Genomic DNA, 22,936 nt, shown 5'->3' with positions numbered 1-22,936 from the left:
TTTCATTTTTTATTTATATTGAGGTGGAAGGAGAGTTAGGTTGCAAAATGAATAACCAAGTTGTACTGTACAACTGAGGTAACGGGGATAACGACAGGCACCCATTATACCCAATTTGTTCTTCCTGACTGAAGAGAGTGAAAGTTGAGATATAGTTGGAAACCAGGCCCAGAAACCAAAGAATCCATCATAGTCAGGTCTGTTACATACATACATGGGCAAAATTATTGGCACCCTTCTGTTAAAATAATAGAAACCCACAATGGTCACTGAAATAACTTGAAACTGACAAAAGTAATTTTCAATTTAAATTTAATGAATATCGACTAATGAAAATCAGACATTGTTTTTAAATTGTGGTTCAACAGAAAAATAATTAAAAAAAGTAATAAAAAATGGCCTGGACAAAAATGATGATACTTCCAGAAAAAAAAAAATAATTGGACCATAGGGAGATGTTAAACTAAGGTGTGTCTTGTAATTAGCATCATAGGTGTCTACAAACTTGTAATTAATCAGTCTGCCTATTTAAAGGGTGAAGCGTAGTCACTGTGCTGTTTGGTATCATGGTGTGTACCACACTAAACATGGACCAAGGAAAAGCTAAGAAGAGAGTTGTCTAAGGAAATTAGAAATAAAATTATAGACAATCATGTTAAAGGTAAAGGCTTTAAGTCCATCTCCAAACGTGGTGTTCCTTTTATTACAATTGCATATAGTATTCAGAAGTTTAAGCTCTATGGGACTGTAGCCAACCTCCCTGGATGTGGCAAGAGGAAAATTGATGACAAATTGAAGAGATGGAAAATATGAATGGTAACCAATGAGTCCAGAACAACTTCTAAAGAGATTAGAGGTGAACTCCAAGGAATATCAGTGTCAGATCGCACCATCCTTCACTGTCTTGGCCAAAGTGATGGAAGATGAGTGAGGAGGAAACCAACTGTTGAAAGCAAATCATAAAAAAGCAAGACTGGAATTTGTCAAAATTCATATAGACAAGTCATAAAGTTTCAGGCAGAATGTATTTTGGACAGATGAGACAAAACTTGAGCTTTTTGGCAAGTCACATCAGCTCTATGTTCACATATGCAAAAATGAAGCACACAAACGAAAGAACATTGTACCTACTGTGACACATGGTGGAGGCTCAGTTATGTTTTGGGGCAGCTTTGCTGCATCTGACACAGGGTATCTTGAATCTGTGCAGGATACAAAGATATTTCAAGACCATCAAGGCATTCTGGATTGAAATCTGCCCAGTGTCAGAAAACTTGGTCAGAGTTGCAGATCATGGGTCCTCCAACAGGATAATGACCCAAAAAATACAGCTAAAACATCCAAAGAATTGCCAAGAGCAAAGCGTTGGACTATTTTTGAAATTCAAGAGTAATGTCTGATTTTCATTAGTTGATATTCAGTAAATTTAAATTGAAAATTACTTTTGTCAGTTTCAAGTTATTTCAGTGACCAATGTGGGTTTTTCTTAATTTAACAGAAGGGTGCCAATAATATTTTTCATATGTGTAGTTGCCAACAATCCCAAAACTGCCAGGACTGACCCAAATTTTTATAAAGAATCTCAGAAAATTCATGTGTGTACAGGTCAGACAAAGAACAGGGTTTATGCTTTAGGATTTTACTGGGGGCAAGACCTAATACTGCTATATCCTCTCCAAAATCTCAGTTGAACTTGGTAGACATACTGTATGTCTTTTTTCAACTGTAGTAACTATATCCTAATTTTACCAACTAGGATGTTGGTAAGTGACAATGTGATCAGCCAGCCCCCCCCCCCATTGTTAAGGTCTCCACATATATGGGAGCAAAGGGAAATGGAGATTATGTACCTTAGAGATAAAAGGTATACTAGATATCGGGGGGGTTAAAGGGTGTGAATGGGTCTAGTTAAATGGAGCCAATAAGACTACCCCTGCACATGCAAAGGTAGTGCAGGATGCAGTAGTATGCAATATTATGTAGATGCCTATTACAGCACCATCCGTTCTGCCAAAATTTGGATTTTACTGATATGTAAAATATGGCTCCTCTTCTCTCCACCAGCTCCACCCTCGCTTCTTGTCTGACAGGGAAAAGGTGATGTTACACAGCAGAGTCGCCTCTGTCTCAGATGTCAAGGAAGAAGCAGGGCCCTGTCAGCTGGGAGAAGTGAACAGGAGCCATAGACACCCCCTCCAGTGCATTTGCAAACCTAATTTACATATCAATAAAAGCCAAACTTCTCATCCAATGGACCAGTAATAGGCATCGTTTATAATATTTTAGGTTGCCCTGTTCTGGACTAGGTCTGCTTGCACAGGGTTGGTGTAACTAACTGGTTCCCTTCAAATGTGATGTACAATAAAAAGTTATATTGTGCTGTGTTAGCTTAGACTATGAGTGTCACCTACATTATAAAGCCTCTTACTAATGTATCTGGTGTTTAATCAAACTTATCTTCAATCAAAATAACCTGACAAATATTTTGTATAAAGAGCGGCAAAATGTTCCTATGACCACATCAGTAATAAAGTGAAAAATATATGGGAGCCTAGTGAAATATAAGAATCTTACTCTTTGGATCGTGAGGATGCAGCAATTACTGCTCTTTTTACTTTTCTGCAGCTTTAATGCTAGCTGTGCAAATGTTGTAGATGGCAGCTGATAACAAAGCGGATAAAGAAATGTGTAACCGCAGTAAGGTATTTTTATTTAATAATTTCCTGTGCAGTGCCAGGTTTTCTGTTCTCTTATGAAATACAATTCTTGTGTTAACGGAACCATATTTTACTAATACAAAACAATCCACCTAGAAGAATTGCACAGTGAAGAAAGAGCTCTGCCCACAATGAAAAAACATTACAACTCTCCAGTGATTCATTTTATAAAGGGATTGGTTAATACTTTACATGTTCATTTCATGGGAACTGCCGTAGATAAACGTAGTGGCATAATGATTGTGGTCGCAGAGGATGCGTCTGAGCCCATGCGGGAGGGGGACCGCCCACGTCTGCACCTACTTCAGCTGGATGTGTGTCCAAGGTATTGCAGAGCAAGCACCCTCTGGCACTGCAATACACACCGCCAGCCAATCAGAGGCCGTCAGCTGACGTCGGCTTGTCAGTCATAAGCGGCGTATGGCAGTGACGTCAGGATGGGGTTCATTATACCAGAATGGAGGCCATTATACAAGTATGGGGTCCCAGATGGGGGTCATTATACCTGAATGGGATCCAGGATGGGGGTCATTATACAAGAAAGAGGCACAGGATGGGGGTCATTATACCAGGAAGGAACCTAGGATTGGAGTCATTATACCAGAATGGCATCCAGGATGGGGGTCATTATATCAGGAAGGAACCTAGGATGGGAGTCATTATACCAGAATGGGATCCATTATACCACGAAAGGGGTCCAGGATGGCGGACATTATTATAGAATGAGGTCTAGGATGGGGTTCATTAAACCAGGATGGGGGACATTACTGGAAGGGACTCAGGATTGGGGACTATACCAGGAAGGGGCCCAGGAGGGATGACATTATAACAGGTAGAGGCCCTGGATGAGGGATATTATAACAGAAAGGGGCCTAGGATGAGAGACCTTATTACAGGATGGGGGTTATTATTAAAGAGTATTTCACTCACAATACAGTGGGGAAAATAAGTATTTGATACACTGCCAATTTTGCAAGTTTTCCCACCTACAAAGAATGGAGAGGTCTGTAATTTTTATCGAAGGTACACTTCACCTGTCAGAGACAGAGCTTAAAAATAAAAAACAGAAAATCACATTGTATGATTTTTAAATAATTAAATAGCATATTATTGCATGAAATAAGTATTTGATCACCTACCAACCAGCAAGAATTCTGGCTCTTACAGACCTGTTCGTTTTTCTTTAAGAAGCCCTCCTACTCTACACTCATTACCTGTATAAATTGCAACTGTTTGAACTCGTTACCTGTATAAAAGACAACTGTCCATACACTCAATCAATCCCACTCCAACCTCTCCACCATGGCCAAGACCAAAGAGCTGTCTAAGGACACCAGGGACAAAATTGTAGACTTTCACAAGGCTGGGATGGGCTACAGTACAATAGGCAAGCAGCTTGGTGAGAAGGAAACAACTGTAGGCACAATTATTAGAAAATGGAAGAAACAAAAGATGACTGTCAATCTTCCTTGGTCTGGAGCTCCATGCAGGATCTCGCCTCGTGGGATGATTCTGAGAAAGGTCAGGAATCAGCCCAGAACTACACGGGAGGACCTGGTCAATGACATGACCAGTATCTCAAGCATTACCGTTAGTAACACACTATGACGTCATGGATTAAAATCCTGCAGGCCCCTTTGAAGTTCGCCAATCATCATCTGGATCCAGAGGAGGCATGGGAGAAGATCATGTAGTCAGATGAGACCAAAATAGAACTTTTTGATATCGACTCCACTTGACATATTTGGACGAAGAAGAAGGATGAGTACTGCCCCAAGAACACCGTCCCAACTGTGAAGCATGGTGGGGGAAACATCATAAGCTGGGGGTGCTTTTCTGCAAATGTGACAGGGTGACTGCACCTTATTGAAGGGAGGATGGATGGGGTTATGTATCGCGAGATTTTGGCCAACAACCTCCTTCCCTCAGTAAGAGCATTGAAGATGGGTCATGGCTGGATTGTCCAGCATGACAATGACCCAAAACAAACAGACAGGGCAACTAAGGAGTGGCTCCATAAGAAGGGCATAGCAAGGTATTGCAGTGCACAGGTGCCTGGAAAGGTCAAAGATCCCCGACACATGCGCACTGCAGTACTTTACATTGCCCAAGTCAGGGCAGAGAAGTACACCTGCTCAGGAGGGCAATGCCGGGGAGACTATGTGGATGACGTAGCGACGCATCATCCACAGGAAGCAAAAAGGAGGATGGCATCGAAAGAACAAGGGAGGCGCCAGACCAAGATCAGCGACAACCCTTGGACTGGACCGCCCCCCCCCCCCAGGTGAGTATAATAAAAGCTCTTGTGCTTGTCTTGCAGGCATATAAACAGCATATTAGTATTTATTTTACTCACTTATAAAGCACCATTAATTCCACAGCGCTTTACAGACATTATGGGCACTGTCCCCATTGGGGCTCACAATCTAAATTCCCTATCAGTATGTCTTTGGAATGTGGGAGGAAACCCATGCAAACACAGGGTGAACACACAAACTCCTTACAGATGGTGTCCTTGGTGGGATTTAAACCCAGGACCTCAGCACTGCAAGGCTGCAGTGCTAACCAGTGAGCCACCATGCCACCCTGCTGTATATAAGGGCTGAAAGGTGGTGGTCATATCTCATATTGGTCAAACCTGGTGACAGGTTCCCTTTAATGAAAAAGCAGAGGTTGGAAAACACTACCATAAACTTTCAACTTGACTTCTGTTAAGAATTTTGGCTTCAGAAGTTCTCCCCTTTTCTAAGAATATTTCTGGATAGTGAGGCTAACAAGCTTCTAGAATTGTCATTCTTCTCAATAGAGAAAAAAACTGTAAGGAGCTGGCCTTGTTCTAAGACTATTGGACCAATGGAAGTAGAGTGGAGTGTGCGGCACTAAGCAATGCAGACTTTTTCCAGCACGGAGCACCGGTTCCGCTGATATTATTATTATGTTTTATTAGTGATTTACTTGTTATGTTTTATAGATTTCTGCTTGCTCATCAGTATGTGCATTAATTTCACTTGTAAAGTGTTCAGCTTCAAGAATCAATGTTTCCATTCAGTGACAGTAAGCAGAGGAAGACATGCTGGCTGGAACTTATGTATACATAAGGCCTGACAAGAGATTGCCAAAGATAAAAGTAAATTTTATTAACCCCTTTACCTCCGAGGGTGGTTTGCACGTTAATGACCAGGCCAATTTTTACAATTCTGACCACTGTCACTTTATGAGGTAATTACTCTGGAACGCTTCAACGGATCCCCCTGATTCTGAGATTGTTTTTTCGTGACATATTGTACTTCATGATTGTGGTAAAATTTCTTTGATATCACTTGCGTTTATTTGTGAAAAAAATGGAAATTTGGCAAAAATTTTGCAATTTTCAAAATTTGAATTTTTATGCCCTTAAATCAGAGAGATATGTCAGACAAAAGAGTTAATAAATAACATTTCCCACATGTCTACTTTACATCAGCACAATTTTGGAACCAAAATTTTTTTTTGTTAGGGAGCTATAAGGGTTAAAAGTTGACCAGCGATTTCTCATTTTTCCAACAAAATTTACAAAACCATTTTTTTAGGGACCACATCACATTTGAAGTCACTTTGAGGGGCCTTTATGACAGAAAATACCCAAAAGTGACACCATTCTAAAAACTGCACCCCTCAAGGTGCTCAAAACCACATTCAAGAACTTTATTAACCCTTCAGGTGCTTCACAGGAATTTTTGGAATGTGGAAGAAAAAAATGAACATTTAACTTTTTTCACAAAAATGTTACTTTAGACCCAATTTTTTTTATTTTCGCAGGGGTAACTGGAAAAAATGGACCCCAAAATTTGTTGAGCAATTTCCCCTGGGCACGCAGATGCCCCATATGTGGGGAAAAACCACTGTTTGGGCGCACGGCAGGGCTCGGAAGGGAAGGAGCGCCATTTGACTTTTTGATTGTAAAATTTTGCTTGAATAATTAGCGGACGCCATGTTGCGTTTGGAGAACCCCTGATGTGCCTAAACAGTGGAAACCCTCCACAAGTGACCCCATTTTGGAAACTAGACCCCCCAAGGCACCTATCTAGATGCATAGTGAGAACTTGGAACCCCTAGGTGCTTCACAAATTGATTCGTAAAAATGAAAAAGTATTTTTTTTCCCACTTTTTCATTTTTATGAATCAATTTGTGAAGCACTTGAGGGTTCCAAGTGCTCACTATGCATCTAGATAGGTGCCTTGGGGGGTCTAGTTTCCAAAATGGGGTCACTTGTGGGGGAGCTCCACTATTTAGGCACATCAGGGGCTCTCCAAACGCAACATGGTGTCCGCTAACAAATTGAATGGAAAATCGGCTCAAATTGTTAGCGGACACCATGTTGCGTTTGGAGAGCCCCTGATGTGCCTAAACAGTGGAAACCCACCACAAGTGATCCCATTTTGGAAACTAGACCCCCCAAGGCACCTATCTAGATGCATAGTGAGAACTTGGATCCCCCAGGTGCTTCACAAATTGATTCGTAAAAATGAAAAAGTGGAAAAAAAAACACTTTTTCATTTTTACGAATCAATTTGTGAAGCACTTGGGGGTTCCAAGTGCTCACTATGCATCTAGATAGGTGCCTTGGGTGGTCTAGTTTCCAAAATGGGGTCACTTGTGGGGGAGCTCCAATGTTTAGGCACACAGGGGCTCTCCAAACGTAACATGGTGTCCGCTAACAATTTGAGCCGATTTTCCATTCAATTTGTTAGCGGACACCATGTCGCGTTTGGAGGCCCCTGATGTGCCTAAACAGTGGAGCTCCCCCACAAGTGACCCCATTTTGGAAACTATACCCCTCAAGGATTTTATTAAGGGGTATAGTGAACATTTTGAACCCAGAGGTACGACACAGAATTTGATAACATTAGGTCATCATATTGAATAAGTTGTCATTACTCTTGAGCGCAAGTGCTCGCTACTTGAGTTTGCATCGGGTACTCAGGTATGCACCATGTATCACGGGTGCTCAAGTGAAATGCTCGAGTCCCCGCCCGCATGTTTCAGGGTTATTACACACCCCAAAAAAAACATGCGGGGATCGCTCGTGCATGGCAGGCAATCCCCGCAAGTTTTTTTGGCCCCGAAGCATATGGGGCGGAGACCCGAGCACCCGCGATACTCAGTGCATACCCGAGCACCCGATGCAAACTCAAGTAGCGAGCACTTGCGCTCAACACTAGTCGCCATATCGTCATCTTTTTTTTTTTTTTACTTTTGAAAAAAAAAAACCAACCCTAACATTAGCACAAACCCAACCCCAGCCCTAGCGTTTATTTTTTATGCCGTTCCTCGTGCGGTATAAGTGATGAGATTACTTTATTCTTCGGGTCGGTGCGATTACAGCGATACCAGAATCATGTCGGGTTTTTATAATTGACAGCTGTCACACACTAAAAGACACATATTTTGTAAAATCTAGTTTTTGCATCGCCATATTTTGGCCGACAGAGTCATGTGACAGCTTGTTTTTTGCGGGATGAGTTGACGTTTTTATTGGTGCTATTTTCAGGCACTTGGCATTTTTTGATCGCTTTCTATTCCTATTTTTGGGAGTCAGAATAAACAAAAACCAACAATTCAGGAATTGTGTTTTTTTTAATTTTTTTTTCTGCTCCGGGTGTGATAAAATTGATAAGGTAGCTTTATTCTTCGGGTCAGTACGTTTACAGCGGTACCACATTTATATCGTTTTTTATGTTTTGGCGCTTTTACACAATAAAAGCTATTTTATAGAGAAAATTATTCTTTTGCATCGCTTTATTCTGAGAGCTGTAACTTTTTGATTTTTCGGATGATGGAGCTGTATGGTGGCTTGTTTTTTGCGGGACGAGATGACGTTTTCAGCGGTACCATTTTTATTTATATTCATCTTTTTGATCGCGTGTTATTCCATTTTTTGTTTGGCGGTATGATGATAAAGCATTGTTTTTTGCTTTGTTTTTTATTATTTTTTTTTACCGTATTCACTGAAGGGGTTAACTAGTGGAACAGTTTTATAGGCCAGGTCGTTACGGACGCGGCGATACCAAATATGTGTACTTTTATTGTTTGTTTGTTTTTTTTTCATAATAATATTTATTGATGGGTACATTATATTTTTATTTTTAGTGGATTATTTTTTTTTATTTTAATTTTTTTTTTTTTTTTTTTTTCACTTTTTGGGAGTTTTTTTTACTTTTTTACTTTGTCCCACTATGGGACTTTCACTTTTTTTATTCTAATCGCCTGAACAGCATAGGGATGGAGCACCATCCCTGTGCCATGCAGGCAGTCAGCGCTGGACAGGGAGAAGATAGTTTGGAGATGCACTGCGCATGTCCAAACAATCTTCCTGCTGTCTGGTGACCCGGATGTTGTCATGACGACATCGGGTCATTATGGCAACACCCGGGAAGCCGCGGCAGACAACGCTGGAAGCCGGAAGAGGAGGTGAGTATTGCGATCACCTCCCCTTGCCTCCGCAATGCTGCGATCGACTTCGATCGCAGCATTGCGGGGGTTAATGTTCTGGGAGCGGTGAGGGACCGCTCCCTGCACATAGTACCGGGTGTCAGCTGTGACAATCAGCTGACACCCAGCGGCGATCGCGCCCGCACAGTCTGTGTGCGCGCGCGATCGCGATGACATACTAATACGGGTCAGGCTCTTAAAGCCCACGGCACTGACGCGTATTAGGACGTCATGGGCTTTAAAGTGGTTAATCTTGTTAATGTTAATATATCGGGGCCTTAAATCGTTGTTCTAACAGCCACTAGTCCCATTGTGTGAATGGGAACAGTAGAAGTAGCTGAGCCATCACCACAGGGGGTCTCACATGCAGACCCAGGTGATGGCTTTGATCTGAGAAAATATCTCCACTAAGGCACACTTAGCTCTGGGAGGGAGAAAAAAGAAGTCACATGTTTAGTGGGGAGCTGCTGGAAGGATGCCAAAGGGATAGGATCTATGGCTGTGGATGTGGAGCCGACGGATGGATGGCTTACGGAGTGTTAGATATCAGTACTGACTAAGCTGGATAAACGTGCGACAGTTGTGGATATGTCGTTTGGATTTAAACTTTCTTAAAGGACTGTTGCTACTGGATACCTGTGCTTCCATCGTTTTATCTGTTGTCTGGAGGATCACGGACTGTGGCTACAGACTATACTGGCTGGAGATGCGAAATCTGTGGGCCAACCAAAAGTTGGAAGACAGTGAGTATTGCCTGATACAAAGGCAGTGGAACTACTGATCCCAGGTTGGGAGCTTGAGGACTGAGAGAACTGTATTTTGGCCATTTACCTGGAATTGCTGTATTACCATGGATGTGAGGAATAAAATATTGTTGCATCGTTAACCTGCCTAGGTGATTACTTACAACCCACAACCTCAGATCTTTACACCATTCAAAAGCAAATTGTCAGCCAGTCCCTTATGTATTTGCTTTGCTATGTGTACAGAAAGCAAAAAATGGGAGATCTGTTGGGATACAGGAATAAATATAGTAATACCTTGACTAACGAATGCATCTACTTACGAATTTTCTAAGATATGAGCCGTTGCTTGGTTGATTTATTGTTTTATGATGCAAGCTGAGATCTGAGTTAAGAGCGAGCGAGTTTACAACACTGGCCACATGGTTTTCCTGCCGTACAAGCATCTCTGTATTGCTGTTGCACTTTTGACTTTGTCTTGTGAATAATTTTCCTGGGGTGGACTCCATTTTTAGCACTGCATGCATTTGACATGGGGCTGTACAGAGGATAATGGTTATTTTTAAGTTTATGCTTCTACTATTTTTTCTATGGCAGTACATTATTTCACATGTGCAGTATACTGCACTATTATGTGCACACTCTGACTCTTTGGAGTGTTGGCTTTAGGGTTCAATATTTGCTATATATATGTGAATATGATTAAGTGAAGTTATTAAAAAAAAAAATAAAAGTACAGTACAATAGTTTATTACTAGTGATGAGAGAGCATACTTGCAAGTACTCGGTACTCGCCCGAGCATCTCAGTACTCGAGATGCCCCGAGCTCGCCGAGTACTTGCGAGATGCTCAGGCGAATGCTTGGGTCCCCTCCCTGCATGTTTGGAGCTCTTTAGAGCGCCAGTCAACATGCAGGGATTGCCTGCCACTGACTGTAATGCCGCAGCCATGTTGGTTGTGGCATTACAGTGATTGGCTGGCCTCACAGCGTCATCAGGTCTATATCAGACCTGGCTCCGCTGTGCTCGTCAGTCTACTCCGCAATCTGGCAGTGTAGGGAGAGGTGCTGCTGAGCTAGGGAGAGGTTTGTTTGTGTATTAGGTAGCTTAGGGAGAAAACAAGTACATTACACAGATCCACCTCAACAAACAGTCCTTCTGAGGACTAATCCATCTGCAGAGATATCAGGCAGGCAGTGTATACAGGCAGGCAGGGTATATAGCAGACTGCAGTGCATATAGAACAAGAGGCTCCATTCCAGTTCTGCCTTCTGCTGCTGTTAGAAATTTCTAGACAAAGGCACAGGTCTCAGGGGCCAGGAATAATTTTTTTTTGGATCTTAATCCTCATTATTTTCTTAAAAAGCAATCCAGAGAACACCGTTTTTCTGCGCCATTTGCTTGTCGGCACTGCAGAATACAGCCAGGTCCTTTCCATATTACAGCGCTAAAAATCCAGCTATTTAAAACTGTGGTTTGTCTGTCACATGGATCACATATAATTGCGCTGAAAATACTGCCATTTTTGGCCTCCATTAAACATTTTTTTCAGTGTGTCAGCAAAGTTTTTGACACCAGTTTGCTGTTCAAAATAGTTACCTACGGGCCAGGTATTTAAAACTGTGGTTTCTCTATCACACGGATTACATATAACTTCACTCCAAATTTAGCCATTTGTAGTGAGTGTGGAAGATATTGTCCTCCATTTAAAATGGGCAAGGCGCATGGCAAGGCACAGGGAACTGGACGTGATGGTGATGGTGCATGCAGAGGCCGTGGGCAAGTTGAAATTGTGCCACAACAAACACCCACATCTTCTCGCCCGAACTTCCTGTCCCAATTCCTAGGGGACCGCAGCACACCACTATTGAACCCAGAGCAGTGTCAAAAGGTTGTTGGTTGGATAGCGGATAATGCTTCCAGTCACTTTGCCACCACCCTGTCTTCCACACGGTCAAGTCTCAGTAGCTGTGAGTCTGGACTGCATATTCCTCACACTGATCCTCCTTCCTCCCACCTTGCTGAGTGCCCGGAGACAACTGATCCCACACTTGGTCACTCTGAAGAGCTGTTCACTTTTCCATTTATAGATTTGGGCCTCTTGCCCGGTCCACTTGAAGGGGGGGCAAGAGGAGATCGCATGTAGCAATGCCCAAATATTTGAGCAGCCATGGTCACATGAAGTGTGGTGGGAAAGTGTCACAAGAGGTGGACGATGATGTGAGACACAATTGCCAGAAAGTCAGGAGGAGGACAAGGGTGCGAAGTGGAAGACGAGGTGGGGGATGATATAGTAACTGACCCAACCTGGCAGGAGGACATGTAGAGCAGGGACAGCAGCACACAGGGAGAGGGAGGCAGAGCACCCCAACAGGCAGGAAGAAGCAGTGTGGTGGCCGCAGACAGAAGGCAGGCAACCGTTCCCTGTAACACCAACACAAAGGAAGTGGCCAGTACAACTGTTAGGTCTTCCTGAGTCTGGTTGCTTTCTAAAGACTCTGCCAATAACCCCAAAAAAGCCATTTGCATCACCAGCCAGGCCAGCATCAGCAGGGGTGGCAAAACGACAAGCCTGACCACCAACAGCATGATCAGGCACATGGCAGTAAAGCACCCGACTTTGTGGGCCGAACCCCAGGGTCCAGGAACAGTGTCTGTGGGTGGAACCATTGCTTCTTCCGCTGTTGTGCATGCAAGTCAATCCCCTGTCCATGGTGCATGCGAAGATGCCTCCGGCCCTGCACCTGTCGTTGCACACTCTCAAGTAGCAGCATCTGGAAGCACGTCCATGTCCTTGTACCAGGGCAGCGTTCAGTTGTCCATACCCCAGTCCTTGGAACTCAAGCGCAAATACGCAGCCAACGCGCCACAGGCCACACTACTAAATTCCCACATTTCACGACTGCTTGCACTCGAAATGTTGCCTTTTAGGTTCGTGGAGACGGAAGCATTCCGCAACCTGATTGCGGCGGCCGTCCCTCGGTACTCGGTCACCAGCCACCACTATTTCTCCCGGTGTGCCATCCCCGCATTACACAAGCACGTGTCCCAAAACATTAGCCGTGCCCTCAACAACGCAGTTACCGGGAAAGTCCACCTAACCACGGATACGTGGACAAGTGCTTGTGGGCAGGGACGGTACATCTCGCTGATGGCACACTGGGTTAACATAGTGGAAGCCGGGACCCAGTCGGACCTTGGGACGGAACACGTCCTCCCGACACCAAGGATTCTGGGCCCTAGGTTTATCAGGGTTGCCCCCACAGTCTACAGCTCCTGCACCTCATCCTCCTCAGCCTCCTCCTCCTCCTCTTCAGCCTCCATCTCCGAAATGAACACATCAGTCACAAGCTGAAAGAACTGCAGCACTGCCTCGGCCCAGCGGCAACAGGCTATGCTGAAGCTAATATGCTTAGGTGACAAACCGCACAATGCTGAAGAGTTATGGACAGCTCTGAAAGAGCAGGCAGATCTGTGGCTCACACCGCTGAACCTACAGCCAGGCATGGTCGTGTGTGACAATGGGCAGAACCTGGTGGCGGCTCTGAGGCGAGGTGAGCACACACGTACTATGCCTGGCCCATGTGCTTAACCTCGTGGTTCAGCGGTTTCTCAAATCCTACTCGGAGCTGCCGTATCTGCTTGTTAAAGTACGCCGCCTGTGTGCCCATTTTAGAAAGTCACCTACAGCTTCCGTCGCCCTTGCCGCATTTCAGCAGAGTTTGCAGCTTCCGGCTCACAGACTGGTGTGTGATGTCCCTGTGTCCCCATGTGATGACGTGTTGGAACTCTTCACTGCAGATGTTGGGAAGGATTTGTGAGCAGAAGAGGGCAGTTGTTGAATACCAGCATTAACAAGGCCTTCGATATTCAGTTCAGACTCCACACATAAGACCTCAGGAGTGGACATGGATGTCAGACATGTACCATCCTCCAAAACTTTGAGGACTCCACCAAGATGGTGAGCGGCGATGACGCCATAATTAGCGTCACCATCCCGCTTCTCTTTCTTCTGAAATGCTCTCTGCTCACAATCAAGGAGGATGAACTGCAGGCGGAGCACGATGAGATGGAGCAAGGAACCTTACAGGGTGATTACACACAGCCCAGCTTCATCTCATCCCAACGTGGATTGGGTGACAATGAGGAAGAGGAGGAGGAGGAAGAACAGGAGCTAGTTTCATGCGCTATATATGTTCAGCGTGGATGGCCAGAGGACAGAGAGGAGGAGGAGGAGAAGAGCATGGTCAGTCATCCTCTTGGTGAGGACATGAAAGTCTTGCCTGTTAGCAGTCTGGCACGCATGGCTGAGTTTATGTTATGCTGCCTTTCCCATGACCCTCGCGTTCTCAAAATTTTGGGTGACAGTCATTACTGGTTGGCGACACTTCTAGACCCATACTAAAGGAGAACTTTATATCTCTTATTCCTGAGGCGGACAGGTCTACAAAAATGGGTCAGTAGCAGAAGGCCCTTGTTGCGGAACTATTAAAAAAATTCCCATCTGAAAACGCTGGCGGAAGAGGTCCTAGTTCGTTGGACAACCAAGGAGTACAGGCGAGATAGACACAACTTCAATCCAGTAGAGGCAGAGGAACACTGTCAAAGTTCTGGGAGAATTTTCTCAGCCTCTCCCATCGCACAGGCCCTGAGGCGCGGGGTACTCTCACGAGGAGTGCAAAGTTTGGGAAGATGCTGAGGGAGTACCTTGCCGACCGTATCAATGTCCTCTGTGATTCCTATGTGCCTTATAATTATTAGGTATCCAAGCTGGATACGTGGAATGAACTGGCTCTCTACGCCTTGGAGGTCCTGGCCTGCCCTGCCACCAGCGTTTTATCAGAGCGGGTGTTTAGTGCCACTGGTGGAATTATAACTGATAAGCGCATCCGCCTGTCAACTGAAAATGCTGACAGGCTGATGTGGCGCCCCTGAGGGTTCAGTTGCCACAGAGGTACTGCATCTCACCCAGAGGTGTGGTATCTCACCCTCAGGTAAGGAAGGAGTACAGCTCGGGACCCTAACACCTGCATTCACTACATCACATTTCCGGGGGACAGGGCGAGATTGCTCCTACGGGAGAGCACAGTCCCTGGTCCCTGGCTGGAGTGGGGGGAACCACCTAGAGAGGGGGAACCATGTAGTGGATGGGGTGGAGGAAATAGATCCTGGGAGCACTTGAAAGGAAGCAGTATAAAATAGGGAACCATCTTAGATCAGTGTCCAGTCAGTCAGAGGAGGAGAAGTGAAAGGAGCAGAGGCTCTGTATGAGCTCTTCTCCAGAGGCGGGCCTAGCCTTTGAGGCCCAGGACTGAAAGAGAGGAGTGGGAGCAGGAAGGTTCCAGGAACCGAAGGGACCCTAGGGGTATGAGCTGTGCCGAAGGCCACCCGTACGCCCGCTGCTACCAGGAGGTAGAGGGGTCAGGCCAGATAAGGGGAACCGGTCCCTCAACTAGCGGAGAAACAGCAAGGCTCAACTAGAAACCGGAGGCTGCAGCACTTTATGTACCGTAAGCCAAAAGTCCACACCAGTCCCACTAAGAAGGTAGCCACATAGGACCCAGGGGACGGAACACACGTCGCCCGCCAAGGCCCGAGGGTACCGGATAGAAGTGTCACTGGGTGTGAGGTGCAGGGAGAAGGCCAGAGAAAGGACACCCAGAAGGGGGTCCTGTTAAATACTCCGGAGTTACCTGGGGGTCGGCTGAACCCCTCACTGAGTGAGCACAGAACGACGAGGGCCGTTACATGGGTCCCTGTAACAAGAACTGCAACAACTGTGAGTAAAGGTCTTGGGACTGCATTACACGGACTCTGTGTTCATTACTGACTCCCTGCACTACAACCACCATCATCCAACCACACTGCCCTGAAGCTACACTCTTCCTGTGGGGAGTTATACCACCCTTGCTGCAATGCCACCAGCTTCAGAGGACTGTTCCGCAGCGGCGGCCCCCTTTAGCCGCACTCCACAGGTGGCGTAGTCGGACATTATATATAACCTATACTACCCTTGGATTGATCGCCCTGGGTCATGGACCGGGTCATCGCCACAGTGACTACAACCCCCAGCATCTACCGGCCCGGCACCGGGTACCCCACGGCCCAGGGGGCACGTCACTGACTCTTATAAAAATGAACAAGGGCTGGATTGGGCCAAACTTCTCAACACCATCGAATGATAGCAGCGTAAGAAACTCAAATCCAGTGTCTTTTTTTGGGAGGTGTATTCCCATGCACCTCTTTACACCCACACATGGGTATATGCTTCCTGATTTTGGCTATTTGCTCTTGTACTCCTCCTTCTCCTCATCCTCATCCTCCACCACCATATCACCAGGGTGACCATGGTCCGTGATGCAACACCCACATAATTTTTTTAAAGGGTGTTTATGATGGCCGTAAAAAAAAAATTTTATACAGTATGTTCATGTATACCCCCAGGGGTAAATGTTTGTCAGCCCATACACTTAGTGCATGAGCATTACAAGTATAGGAGACCCGCTCCTTTCTAATGGGAACATTTTTTATGAGGCCCTCCTCCACGTCTCTTCCAAGGGGCATTGGAGTGCCTCCAAATTTTTGGCAGCCCTTGCATTCACTGCATAGGCAAACACAATGGGAGACCCACTTCCTAATAATGGGAACATTGTTTTCAGGAGGCCCTCCTCTAAGTCTCTTCAAACGGGTATTGGGATGCATCCAAATTTTCAAAGTGGTATTGGGATGCGTCCAAATTTTGGGCAGCCCTGCCACTCACTGCATATGCAATAACAGTATAGGAGACCCACTCTTTAGTAATGAGAACAATAAAACATAGCCGGCTGATGGCTCTCTAAGAAAAGTGAGGGCCGACTGCTGGCCCTTTAAGAATAGTAATGGCCGCCTGATGGCCCTATAAACATAGGCTTTGTGACTTTCAGAGTCCCTTCTTCATAAATGAAACACGATGTGTCTGATGATATCTCACACACCACATGGCCAGATAAGGTTGTAAAATGTTAAAATGACATTTCCCAATTAATGCATTTGTCTTTGTTGAAAGCAATGCAAAAGTGCAAAAACGCATCAAAAACGCTAAGTGTGAACATAGCCCAAGGTGTGGAGGAGTATTTTTGTTTTTGGTTATATATTTTTCTTTATATACAAGTCATTACCCTGGAAAGGATGTTCCTTAACATAATTCCCAGGAAAATCCATTTTGGTTTCGTTTTTGTATGTTTTATTGTGAGTCCGTAAAAGTGGCGTAATACCTCTGACAACGTTGTTGACAGCAGTGACCTGAAAGTCAGAAATACTTCCAGGGGTCTTCCCCATGTGACGCGCCCCTGGGCCTGCTGCGTCGCGCGGCATCGCGCGCACGGGGGAGCTTACCCGGATCCGGATCAGATGGGGGTAGTAGTCTCGTGGCGGTGACCCGGTCCGTGCCCAGGGAGTCAAGCTGAGCGGCAGTGTCTTGAATAGTAGGGTGTTGTACGACTACGCCACCCGTTGAATGCAGCTTTAGGGCTGCTGCTGCAGGACAGTCCGCTGAGGCCGGTGATTTGGTTGTGCAGCGTAGATGGTATAACCCCCAACGGGAGGGGTACGGCCTCAGGGCAGCAAGTGTAGATGATGGTGGTAGCGATGGTGCAGCAAGAAAGTTCAGAGACATGTGATGCAGATTCAGGGTTTTTACTCACAGGTGTTGCCCCGGTCACTCCGGCCTTGAGTGACCACCCGAGTCGTGCTGCGTCCACCAGGTGTGGGACTCGGCCAACTCCCAGGCAGCTCCAGAGCGTGGGCCTGAGCTCCCCTCTCTTCCTTCCTACTGGCCGTTCCCACCAGGGACCCACCTTTGTCCGGCTCCCTCGGGCCTCTTGGTGGTAAAACCTTCTCTGGCTTTCCTGACCCTATTCGTGGTGTGCCTTCCTGGTGGGTGTGGTGAGGGTCGTGCCAAAGCTTGACCACGACCTCCGGTTCCTGGTTAAGGATATCTTGCCTCTGCCAGTTTGGGATCCGGTACCCTTTTCTGCCAACCCTTCACCCGTTAACTTGTGGGTTCTCAGGGTTCCCTCTTTTCCTGCGTCTCTGGGCCTTTCCTGGTGTTTCTGTTCCTTCTTCCTCTTACTTCTCTCTCTCTCTCTGCTTCAGGCCTCCACTCCAGGCCTGGCTCTGGAGCTGGGCCCAGACTGAGCCACAGCTCCCTGTCAGCCCTCTCTGGCTGAGCTCCTCTCTGAACAGACCTGGACTCTCCCTGTCCTAAGATGGTGCCCACCTTATATACTCCCTCTATGTGTGAGCCCAGGTGACTAGCACCCAATGGGCTCCTACTTCTATGCCCAGAGTCCCTCCCCTATCTGCCCCTACACTACTGGGATGTTCCTCCCCCCACCCACTCCAGCCAGGGACAGACGCTATCGTACCTGCACATCTATTTGGTGGGAGTACCGTTGTTCTGTCCCCCGGAAATGGGGTGAGTGTAGTGCATGCAGCTAGCTGAGCTCAGTCCCACACTCCATCCTTACCCGGGAGTGGAATACCACACCTCTGGTTCGAGGTGCAATACCCCTGTAGCAGCCGAGTCCTCGGGGTGCTACACATGCTCTTCCCATGTCATTTGAGCACTGTTCCCATTGATTTAGGAAATTTTTAGACCCTCTGCAGACTGCCGGGGGGAGCCGCTTGAAAAATAGTTTTTCACACTGTACATTATTGTATTTGTTATTAATAAAGTTAATTTTTCTTATTTAAAAACACCGAACAAAAAAATTGGAGTGGTTTTTGGGGGGCTGGAACGGATTAATAGCATTTCAATTCATTTTAATGGGGAAATTTAATTTGATATCTGAGCAAATTGAGTTTGGTTACAGAACGAATTAAACTCGTAAGTCAAGGTATTACTGTATTTAAAGGCAATGTACACCTTCACACAGAATTAGTTTTTACTGTTCATTTGCTTCTTAATTGCAAAGTTACTCAACTTTAAAATAGTCTTCATTAAATATGTTCTACAAATTTTGAAGCTGCAGAGTGACTAATATTTATGTAGATGGGTCAATAATTGATGAATGAGTGTTACTTTATTACATTTATTAACCTAGCATCATCATATTTATAAGATTTTTCATGCTGCAGTTTTTTGCTCACAATCATGGGCCAATGAACCTGAGAAGCAAAGCCTTCTAATTGGGTCGACTAGGACATAATTCAGAACCCGACAAATTTTGATCTTTGTTTATAAATTTGCAATCAGGTGTACAGGGTAGAACAGTATTTTACAAGACATACCTATTCTGCTGTTTCCTAAAATATCGTCAAAGGAAATTCTGTAACCTAATAAAAATCCCCGGCAGTCATCTTCAGGAATCTCCCCCCACTCAACAACAGCTGAGGTCTTGGTGACATTTTTCACAGTGACATTACGTGGACCTGTTCTTGGAACTGTAAAAAAGCAACCAAAAATGTCTGTTAGTAATGAGATAATGCAGATAAAAATGAAAACAATAAATATGTTAAAAAGGCCATTAACAACTTTTTGTGTCTCGTCTATATAATTAATTTGAGGCTAAGGGTCAAGTTATAGCTACAGGTTGCTAGTAGTATTTAAAGGGTTTTCCCGTCTAAACATAAATTTCTGCAGTCTCCACAGTACAGGTCAAAAGTTTGGAAATATCTGTTCATGGAATGTTTTCTTTGTTCTTATTTGAATGTGCACCTTCTAGATTCAGACTGAAGGCAGCAAAACCATGAAGGAACCCATGGAAATAAGGAGTATAAAATCATGTGAACAAACTAGAATGTGTGTTACATTTTAGATTCATCAAAGTACCCTCTTTTTACTCTGATGACATCTTTACACTCTCTTAGCATTCTCTCAAGCTGCTTCATCAGGTCATCACCTGGAATGGCTTTCCAACAATCGTGAATGTGTTCCCAGAGGTGCTGAGCACTTGTTGGCTGCTTTGCCTTCACTCTGTGGTCTAACTCATCCCAAACCATCTCAGTTGAGTTGAGGTTGAGTGATTGTGGAGGCCAGGTCATTTAACACAGCACTCCATGCCTCTCTTTCTTTGTGTTACATAGCCTGGAGCTGTGTTTTTAGTCATTGTCCTGTTGCAACACAAATGATTGTCCCGCTTAGTGCAAACCAGATGGGGTGCCATGTAGCGGCAGAGTGCTGTGGTCGTCATGCTGGACAAGGGTGCCTTGAATTTTGAACAAATTAACAACAGTGTCACTAGCAAAGCTCCCCCCAGAACATCACACCTCCTCCTCCATGATTCATGGGCCACTATATGAAGAAATCATAGACTCATTTTTTTGTGTCTCTCAATGATATGGCAGGCGGTGCTAAAAATCTAAAATTTTGACTCTTGAAATGGCAGTACACAATTCCACTGATCAAATGTCCAGTCTTTATGATGCTTGGCCTAAACAAGTGTCTTCCTGTTTGTGGTCTTCAGTAGTGGATTCTTTGCAGCAATTTGACCATAAAGGCCTGCTTCTCAAAGTCTCCTCTGGACAGTTAATATTGAGATGCGTCTGCTATTTGATGTCTGTGTATCATTTATGAGGGCTTTTATTTGAGGTGCTGTAAATTTTCAGTTTCTGATTTTGATTACTCTGATGAACTTATCCTCTGCAGCAGAGATAATTATTTGTCTTCCTTTCTTGTGGTGATCCTCATGAGAGTAATTTTTATCACACCAATTGATGGTTTTCATGACTGCACTTAATAATAATAATCTTTATTTTTATATAGCGCCAACATATTCCGCAGCGCTTTACATATATTGTCATCACTGTCCCCATTGGGGCTCACAATCTAAATTCCCTATCAGTATGTCTTTGGAGTGTGGGAGGAAACCGGAGGACCCAGAGGAAACCCATGCAAACATGGGCAGAACATACAAACTCCTTGCAGATGTTGTCCTTGGTGGGCCTGTATGGCATGCAGTGTCTCCGGACTTCTTTCCCATCTACCACATCTGGGATGTCATTGATTTGTAATTGCAAAGGGAGCTGCCAGCAGTGGATCTTGATGATTTGCATAACAAAGTGCAGTCAGCATAGCAGAATATTCCTCAGACTACCATTAATAACCTCTATGATAGCAGCCAAGGCCTATATATGCGGAGGTTTTTGAATGTGCTACTCATACTTCAAACAGAATAAATTGAGAGTTTTAGAAAATATTGTTTGCATATTTTCATCATTTGCATATCATTAACAAGTCTATCATTGTGCAATCTATGATTTCCATAGTTCTATAACTTTTCCTTCTTGTTTGTTTAAATTTCAATGATTAAGAATGTCATTTCTACAATGCAGTAAAGGCTTTGCAATTTTATCAGCAATCACAACTTTATACTATATATTTTTAGTACTAAATGTTTGCATTGACTGAATGTTATAGATGGCTATAAGGATCTACAGGACTGTGGTGCAGCATTCACAAGGGTACTCCACAGCAGCCAGACCAAGGTCCTGAAAACTTCCTCGGCCATCATTTCTATGCTGGCATCTGGGCACCTCTGGCATTTACAAGGTCCGTGTGACATCATTGCATCTTTTTCTTGAAGTCACGAGGGCCCTTGTAAATACCAGAGGAGCACAGGATGCAGGCATCCAAGTGCCGACTGAGGAAGTTTGCAGGGCCCTGGTCTGGCTGCCATGGAGCACCGGTATGGATACTGAACCAGGGTCCTGTACAATTTTGTGCTCATCACTAGCAGTGTCGGACAGGGTTGACAAAGGCCCACCAGTAAACACCTCCAGGGCCCCACTTTTCAGTTACATGCAAATGTGACATTATCCTCAATCATAAATTTCTATAACAATGAGCTGGGTAGATTGTTACATGAATAAGATGCCGCCTTTGTCTGTACATAGTGATTCAAGTATATTGTGCCAAGTACTGCTCATATAAGAGGTTGGTGGTCCACTCCTGCACAGGGGCCCTCCGGAGGATTCTCCTGTTCTCCTGTCGGCCAGGCCAAGCCTGATCACCAGTATTTCTGAATGTAATGTATAGCCCAGAAATATTCTCATTTACCCTGAGCCTTGTCTTACTGGAAAAAGAAAGGTTTATGTTCAATGTACACAATTTTTGGAAACATGTTGGAAAATCCCCTGAGTGTTTAGAACCATCTGAATAATTTTTTATCTCTTACTAATTGGGCTATTCTTGACACAATCATTGTATCTGACAGTTTCAAGACATTGGCCATATTTCAAGCTGATTTTTCTATTTTTGCTCTCATTAAGTTTGATAACATGACATTCTTTATGTTTTGATTGATTTTGATGATGTCCATACCTCCTTCTTCTGTATATATATAAGTCAATCCATAGGTTGTTTCTTCGGTAGAATCCTTACATTGACAAAGGTCATACAATACAATCATGATCATGTAGCGTTTCATTGTTACAAATGGCCCTGGAAATAAATATAACACCAGAAATAAATTGAGTAATATGGTGCATGTTTTTAAAGGAATCTGTGAGCAGGTTTTTGCTATGTAATCTGAGAGCAACATGATGTAGGGGTAAAGACCCTGATTCCAGAGATGTATCACTTACTGAGCTGCTTGGTGCAGTTTTGATAAAATCCCTGTTTTCTCTGCTGCAGATCTAGCAGATCTCTCTGAGTGCTGAGCTTTGTATAACTCCGTCCACACCACTGATTGGCGGCTTACTATATACATTGTACTTTGACAGAAAGTTGCTAATCAGTGGTGGGTGTGGGGTTACACAAAGCAGAAAGACTACATGGCATGAGACAACTTGTTCTTTAGTAATAATCTCCTGCTGATAAAACACTGATTTTAATGAAACAACAGCACAATCCAATGAGTGATACATTGCTGAAATCAGGGGCTCTGTCCCTACGTCAAGCTGCTGTCAGACTAAAGAAGCTCTCCTATCTATATTTTTTTATTAAATGTGTATATGTGCATATAATGTAGCGTGAGTGTAGTAATATACTCACCTACCGCCGCTCTCTTGGGTGCCCAGTGCCGT

General features: G+C 44.5%; 1 protein-coding gene across 1 annotated transcript in view; it reads right to left on the bottom strand.

Annotated features, from left to right (window-relative positions):
- Positions 1 to 22,936, bottom strand: part of LOC141267047 (interleukin-31 receptor subunit alpha-like) — a 90,461-nt gene that overhangs the window by 7,341 nt on the left and 60,184 nt on the right. The window contains exons 11-12 of the mRNA XM_073680219.1: positions 22,233 to 22,352; positions 19,202 to 19,354 (exon numbers count right to left, since the gene is read on the bottom strand). Coding sequence (XP_073536320.1) covers positions 19,202 to 19,354; positions 22,233 to 22,352 — 273 coding nt within the window. The remainder of the gene's footprint in view (positions 1 to 19,201; positions 19,355 to 22,232; positions 22,353 to 22,936) is intronic.

Source organism: Phyllobates terribilis, unplaced genomic scaffold (genome assembly GCF_046119375.1).
Source record: "Phyllobates terribilis strain yellow unplaced genomic scaffold, ASM4611937v1 Scaffold_1__5_contigs__length_1240528914, whole genome shotgun sequence".
In the NCBI taxonomy this organism is placed as follows: Eukaryota; Metazoa; Chordata; class Amphibia; order Anura; family Dendrobatidae; genus Phyllobates; species Phyllobates terribilis.
The sequence above is the reverse complement of the archived record's forward strand: the minus strand, read 5'-3'. Positions and strand labels throughout refer to the sequence as shown.